We start from the raw sequence: 8,200 nt of genomic DNA on the forward strand, positions 1-8,200 counted from the left end.
TCCTTCTAATACTCTGTTTGTATGAAACTTTGCTTGCATAGATTACTTGTTGAATTGGTTGATAAAAGAATAAAAACTTTATGAAGAATATAAATTGCTTATACTATGTAATAAAACTACATGAACAAATTATAAAATTAATTGAGGTGATTTAAAAGGTTTATTCTCCACAATTTAAATTTTAATTTTAGAATCAATATTTTTTTAAATACATGGGAGTCCTTTTACTTCTGTGAAAAAAAATCTGTGAAAAAAAATATTAAGTTGATGATTTTTTAATAGTTTTAATGGGTTGATATAAAAAATAAATAAAAAATTAAAAAATTTATTTTTAAATAAAAAATTTATTTTAAAAAATACTCTATATTATAATATCAAAGATGCGTCCAAAAATATCTTTTATCAGCTTCTGCAGAAATAAAATAATTGGATGGTAAAATGAACGGGAAAACAATTTTAAGGAATAATAAATGGGCCTATGAGCTTTAAAGCCAGCCCACATCCCAACTGTATGCCTTGCTTTTTACAGGAGGGCATGGACATCCTTTTGATTTATAATTGACTAATGACTGTTTGTCTCTGTTTGTGTCAAAGCGCAAAATCTGTAATCTCCCAACTGTACCAGGTCCAGAAGCAAAGTTAAGCTTACAAAACCTTTCGTCTCTTGAAAATGAGTGCGTACAGAGCAGATGAAGATTACGACTATCTGTTCAAGTTGGTGTTAATTGGAGACTCTGGAGTTGGGAAATCGAATCTCTTATCTCGATTCACGAGAAACGAATTCAACCTGGAATCCAAATCCACTATTGGTGTTGAATTCGCTACTCGTAGCATCCGTGTTGATGACAAGATTGTCAAAGCCCAGATTTGGGACACTGCTGGTCAAGAAAGGTTCACTTTTTTATTCAACTTTTCTTTCATTTCAAATTCACAACTTACTATATACTTGAGATCTCTTTGGTTGTACATACTTGGATTTTACTGGCTTTGAAATAATGGGATTTGTGTTTTGTAGCTGGTTCAACTCTAAGCTAAAAGATTTTTAGTGTTTTTTGTACTAAAGGTTTGGTTTTTTATTTTTTCAGAAGGGTATTTTTGGTTTTGTTGAAGAGAGTTGGATCTTTGATTTGGTATAGTTTGAATTAGGATCTGAGATATATAGCATAGACCCACTTGTAGTTTTTCTTTTCTGGTTATTCAATTGGGATTTTGTTCCAAGATCTTATTCTTTTTAATTGAGGCTTAAGAGGGTATGTATACTCAGTTATTTGAAACTCTACTTGCAAGTTGAAGATGAGTTCACAAGAGTTGTTATACTACGCTGATGCTTTTGATTCAGAACATGTCATGTCTCTCTCTAAGATCGGTGATATTTTGTTTCCACTCTTGTCTAACGTATTTAAGGAAGATTGCATCAAATATGGAAGAAACGAAACGTTTAGCTTCTGATATATGTTGCCTTTAGGTGGGTATTGAGTAACTGTGTGTAGGTATTAGCTTATGAGTGGACAACTTTAGCAATACGTTACTAACCTGTAGGCGTTCTACTTAGAGATCTTTTAACTGCGGGAAGATGCATTTTTTTGTCTCGCCATCATGCTCTGGATGAGTCTCGAGTTGAAGATAATGTTTAAAGATGTTATGGTGCAGCTAATTAGTTTCTATTTTATTATTAAAGGATATAAGATTCAAGATTGTTTGAGGTTAAGTATAGCAAGAAAGTAATTTGAAGGGTCATTTGAAGGTACTTAATGGCTACTACCGAGGCAACTTGCTTCAAAATGTTAGGAGAGTAGCTTTTCCAGTTAAATAAGGTGGAAGTGTATGTTATGCATGTTACCAAAGTTGGCATGTGTTTACATTTGGTGTAAAAGCAATGCCATTATTGCATCATATTAGCCTAGAGGCTTCAATGTCTTAGTGAGAAGCTGATTCGGTACTGAATACAGACATATAGATGTGATGCAGTGAAATTGTTAGCTATATGAAGTCTCGAAATTCAAAGTATTCGTGCCTAGATGTCTGGGAAGTTTTTATTTTTTTCATACCCATCAAAATACAAATTGGTATTTGGAATCCTGATGTTCCTTTGTCACGCGACCTTTTTGATTTTGGCATGATCTCTTTTTATCTGCATTCTTTACCCTCTTTTTGTTTGTTGTGGATTTTCTTGGGTTGGGGGGTTGTAGTGACACTTATCACTTCCTCTAGGATTGGAGCTGCAAATGGCTCGCCAACTATGTCTTGAGCTTCCAAGCTCAAACAGTGCATTTGGTTCCCTCACCTTCACCATCTGGTTGCTGAACATTATAGAAGAAACAATAAAAATGAAATACAATGCACACATTTTATTGTTAGTGTCATTTGGTGCTTGGGATAGACAAGTTCTGCATTTTTTTCTTGTTATCTGTCTTTATAACAGTATAAGTTGAAATTAATAACAGTAAAAACAATGAGCTTACTTTCATCGTTAATATCATCATGACTCTGAATCTCTGCATTCTGAAACTTGAAAGTGATTGCTATCTTTATGCTTTACCATAGATACCGGGCAATCACAAGCGCATACTACCGAGGAGCTGTCGGTGCATTGCTTGTTTATGACGTCACTAGACATGTCACGTTTGAAAATGTTGAGAGATGGCTAAAGGAGCTGAGAGATCACACAGATGCTAATATTGTGATTATGTTTGTTGGTAACAAGGCAGACCTGCGTCATCTGCGTGCGGTTTCTACTGAAGATGCCAAGGCCTTTGCTGAGAGGGAGAACACATACTTTATGGAGACATCTGCTCTTGAGTCTCTGAATGTTGAAAATGCTTTCACTGAAGTGCTAACCCAAATATATCATGTGGTCAGCCGCAAAGCACTTGACATAGGAGATGATCCAGCAGCCTTGCCCAAAGGAGAAACCATCAATGTTAAGGATGATGTTTCAGCAGTCAAGAAAGTTGGTTGCTGCTCTGTTTAAACCCAAGTGAGAGGATGCAGTGGACAAATACTCCAATTCTCTGCCACCATGAACTCAAGACTTCCTCTTTTCAAGTCACGGTCCCTCCCCAAATTTTGTCATTGTCACAGTCATAATGGGATGGACGCTAAGTTCTTAGAGTTTGTAGTCTGATGAAAATGTCTGCATCTTCCAGGTTTTTAATTTTTCATTTGATGCCAGTTTCTTTATAGTTTCTCAAGGCTCGTATCTCATATGTCTTTAGTGATATAGCTTTTGTTGTATTTTATTGCTCCTAGCATAAGACATTGTTCCAGACAATTTTATTTCTGTACGTGATTGAATGATTTTTATGATACAAACTGATACTTCCTATAATTATATGTGTCCACACGAGCAAGGAAATCTTGATATTCTAATCCAGCTTGTAATTGTTTAATGTTGGAACTTGATTACAAAATAATTAGTTCTGTCATGGTTCATATGAAAAAAAGTTCTTTCCCATGGGTAAATCATGCATGCGGTGCATGCAGCTGGGATTCTGATGACAAAGGCCACATAAACCAGGTATATATGCATGGACTTGCGAAACATACTGTTGCTACATGCAGTTGTGCCCTTATAATTGTTGCTCGCAATGTTATGAAGCAGCAGCCAAAACAGAAATTTGGAGAAGGCGATGCAAAATAAGAGATCTTCCATTATATTATCATTGGGTGTAATAAGAAAAGAGGTAGTGAAGGTGTTTCGATCTCCTCTGATGTCAACAACAACAACAGCAAGAAAGGAGGACGAAATCTTAAAAAAGAAAAAAGAAAAACACAAACAAAAAACTAATTTCTTTCAATCGTCTCTATTTTCAAGCCTAAGACTTGTCCTTGCAGTGCTCACAAGACTTTCCGAAACAATGCATGAACTTCCTGAGACTCCTAAAAGTACAAGCCTTTTCCAACATCTCTTTCTTGAAATCCCTCAATCTATCCATGTCGGCACCTATGTCTTTCCCATCATCATCCTCAATTAAGCAATGCAATACATTTAGCTCATAAAGATATTTCAATTTCTCATCTAAGACCATAAACAAAGCCTTGCTTGACAAGGTAGAGTCAGAAAAATCTAAAATCCTAAGTTTAGGGAAGCCTTCTACAATAGCCAACGCTTCTTTCTCAGTAATCTTCCCATGAAATCCAAGCTCACCGATGTTGTTGCAGCAAATAACCAATTGCGATATGATGTGCAAATGCAACCCTTTATCAGGGGATAATCTAGCATGAAAAACCTTAAGCTGCTTCCAATATAACAGGGGTATGTATATTGGTGAAACCCTAGAAATTGTATCACAAGGCAGAACAACACATGAAACATCAGGCGTTTTTTCAGCTATGTAAATGGTAGCGAAGTAGCCAAAGACATGTTTACGTGGGAAATATATAGACACCCAGCCGTTGAACCGATTGATGGCCAGTCTGAGAAGATGGGTGAATCTCAACTGTTCTTCTTCTTCGTCGAGCTTGTCGAGCAAACGAAGGTCAAGTATGGAGTTTCTGAAGAGGGTGTCCAAGGTTACTGAAAGCCACGCATGACATACACGAGGAAGAAGAAATAATTGTTCATGGAGGCTTAGACATGAAAATATTAGAGATAATATGGAGAAGTTTAGGTCTTCCCATGATGGATTGCTGCTCCTGGTCTCCTTGTTTTTCTTCATGCAGGTGGCTTGTATTTAAATCTCTATGGCTGCTTGATTAATTAGGGTTTTGAGCTGGGGATAATTTGTGATTAGTTGCTCTGGGTGATTATATAAATTTATGTGTGTGCGCGTTTTGTGAAGCATATCAGAAGATTTTAAAAGTTTTGGGTCGGTAGGAATTTGAACAGGGGATAATTACATATTCATAAAATTTGAAATCGTGTACTTGGTCAATAAAGTTTTCAATTACTCGGTCAACAATAAAATTAAGATATTATGATAAGGAATTATCTTTACTTTACAACTTAATTAAGTTATATTAAATAAAATCTTAAAATATAATTTATATTATTATCTAAATTATAAGAATAGATCTTTTATTTAGTATTTGATTATTATCTTGAAACAGAAAAAACAAGATAATTACAACAAAAAATATAGTTTTAAAATTTTAAAATTAATGATTAAAATTCACTCTAAAACTATCCTAGAAATATATTTAGTTTTATGTATTCATCTTCTTTCCTCTAACCAACCACGTTTCTATTTATTTTATATCTATTCTTTATATTCTAAAAATATTAACCAAACACATCATTTATAATATAGATGAGAAGGCATGCTCACGCACTGCCGCGAGCTATGAAATAAATGTGCTTAAATAGTGGTATAATTGCGAACCAGTGTTAGATAAGTAATAGAAACTAAAAGTGTGATGAAGCCACTATTCCATGATGAAAAACAATTGTGTTGGTGATAAAAAACTTAGAGATTGAACAGAATGATTTGTATTAATTCATAGTGTTTTGTGAGAAAAGATCCAACTTGAGGTCAGGCGGGGACGCGTCCAAACCCAATTTCAAGGTGGGTGTGGACGGGTGGGCATGGATGCGTCCCAACTTGGTGTTGGGTGTGGACACGTCCACACCCACAAACTTTTAATTATAATAAAAATAAAAATAATTATAAGATAAATAATACTATTTTTATTATAAGTAATCATATTATAATCACAATGGGAAGCGGACACCTGACGCTTGGTCTGCCTTGCGCCCCGTGGCGCTAGGTCTACCCCTGCGCCACGTGGCGCTAGGTTTGACCCTTCCCTAGCAATCAGAACCGAGCACCTAGTGGTGCTTGGGAGTGCTTGGGTGAGCAAGGATGCATAAACCCCACGTACATACCCGAGCGCCACATGGCGATGAGGTTGACTTGGGGTTAGCTAGCGCATTTGGGTCATGGTAAAAGGCCTGATTATCTTAGGTCTGAGGCAGGGTCTGATTGTCTTGGGTTCAGCGTTAGACCCCAGCTCAATGGGTCTTGCACTGCCCTAGTGCCACGTGGCGCCAGGGCGACCCTTCCCTAGCAATCAGAACTGAGTGCCATGTGGCGCTTGGATGAGCCAAGGCAAGCCAATCCCACATACAGACCCGAGCACCATGTGGTCATGGGGGTTTTGGGGGTGAGCTAGCACATTTGAGTTATGACAAAGGGCTTGATTGTCATGGGTCTAAGGCATGACCCGATTGTCTTGGGTTCAGCATCATAATCTCAGCCCAATGGGCTTTGCATGACTCATTTCTATTGGCAATTTTACATATTTTAATTTTTATTATAATTAAAAGTATTGCTATCAAAAATAGTATTATATGTGGTATAAATATTTTAATTTTTATTATAATTAAAAGTATTAATAGTAAAAATAGTATAATTTGTGCTATAAATATTTTAATTTTTCTTATAATTCAAAGTATTACTCTTAAAAATAGTATAATTGGTGTTACAAATAATATTATTTTATTATAATGAATAGTATTTGCGTTAAAAATATTATTATTTTTATTAAAATTTAAAATATTCATATAAAAAATAGTATTCTTTGTGTTATAAATATTATTATTTTATTTATAATTAATAGCATGAATATTAAAAATATTATCAGTTGTGGTATAAGTATTAGTATTTTTATTAGAAGTAATAATATTATAATAACAATGAGAAGCGGAAATCCGACGTTTGAGTTGCCCTTGCGCCATGTGGCGCTGGGGCTAACCTAATGCCATGTGGCATTGGGGCTACAATAGCCAATTTGGTCTTTTGCCATGACCTTAGCCCCAGGTGGTGCTCGGGTCAGCCCCGCACATTGGCACTCGGGTCTTTTATGTGGCGCTTAGGAGAGCTTGGTCTAAGGCATGGCCCAATTGGCTTGGATCTGACGTCAGAACCCCAACTCAATGGGTCTTGCACTGTCCTAGCGCCATGTGGCGCTAGGACGACCCTTCCATAGCAATCAGAACCGAACACCACGTACAGACCTGAGCATCACATGGTGCTTAGGTGAGCCAAGGCGCGCCAACCCCATGTACAGACCCGAGCGTCACGTGGCAATGAGGGTGACTTGGGGTGAGCCAGCACATTTGGGTCATGGCAAATGACCTGTTGCTTTTATGTATGAGACAGGGCCCGATTGTCTTGAATCTGGTGTTATAACCCTAGCTCAATGAGTCTTGCACTGCCATAGTGCCACGTGGTGATAGGGCAACCCTTCCCTAGTAATGAGTACCAAGCGGAATCGAGTGCCACGTGGCGATAAGGGTGGCTATATTAATATAAAAAATAGTATTATTTGTGTTATAAATATTTTAATTTTTATTATAATTAAAAGTATTAATAGTAAAAATAGTATAATTTGTGTTATAAATATTTTAATTTTTCTTATAATTCAAAGTATTCCTCTTAAAAATAGTATAATTGGTGTTACAAATATTATTATTTTATTATAATGAATAGTATTTGCATTAACAATATTATTATTTTTATTAAAATTTACAATATTCATATAAAAATAGTATTATTTGTGCTATAAATATTATTATTCTATTTATAATTAATAGCATGAATATTAAAAATATTATCAGTTATGGTATAAATATTAATATTTTTATTATAAGTAATAATATTATAATAACAATGAGAAGCGGAAACTCGACGCTAAGGTTGCCCTTGCACCATGTGGCGTTGGGGCTAACCTAGCGCCACGTGGTGTTGAGGCTGCTATAGCCACTCGGGCCTTTTGCCATGACCCAAGTGGGGTTAGGTTTGGGGTCAGGGTCCAACTCAAATGGGTTTGGGTGTGGGCCTTTCCCTATTTGCAACCCAAATGGGTTGGGTTTGGGTCGAAGTGAGAACCCAATATGGTAGAGGGTTGGTTCCATGTCCGGATCCAAAGGGTTTGGGTCCTTCCCAGTTTGGACCCTAAACGGGTTGAGGTGGGGTCGGAGTGCGGACCCAAGGTGGTTGGGGGTTGGGTCCATGTTCGGACCCAAGGGCATTTGGGCATGGGTCCTTTGCTGTCATGAGCCAAGAGGGTTGGGGGATGGGTCCATGGCCGGACCCAATGGGGTTGGGGTTTGGGTCCTTCCGTGGTCGGGCCTAGGAGTGTTTGTTTTTGGTTTGGGGTTTGCGTCCGGACCCAAGACAGTTGGGTTTTACGCCTGACCCAACAGAAAAGGGTCTTGCCAGTAGACCCCGCTGGCTTGGTTGGGCAGCTAGCTCGCAGG

At 37.1% G+C, this 8,200-nt stretch overlaps 1 protein-coding gene across 1 annotated transcript; it reads left to right on the top strand.

The window, feature by feature from the left end:
* The first annotated feature begins 538 nt into the window (after positions 1-538).
* Positions 539-3,328, top strand: LOC133674750 (ras-related protein RABA1f). The gene is made up of 2 exons (XM_062095973.1): positions 539-891; positions 2,545-3,328. The coding sequence occupies exons 1-2, from the start codon at positions 671-673 to the stop codon at positions 2,969-2,971; spliced, it is 648 nt and encodes a 215-aa protein (XP_061951957.1). The 5' UTR covers positions 539-670; the 3' UTR covers positions 2,972-3,328.
* Positions 3,329-8,200: the final 4,872 nt, after the last annotated feature.

Source organism: Populus nigra, chromosome 1 (assembly GCF_951802175.1).
Source record: "Populus nigra chromosome 1, ddPopNigr1.1, whole genome shotgun sequence".
NCBI classification, from domain to species: domain Eukaryota; kingdom Viridiplantae; phylum Streptophyta; class Magnoliopsida; order Malpighiales; family Salicaceae; genus Populus; species Populus nigra.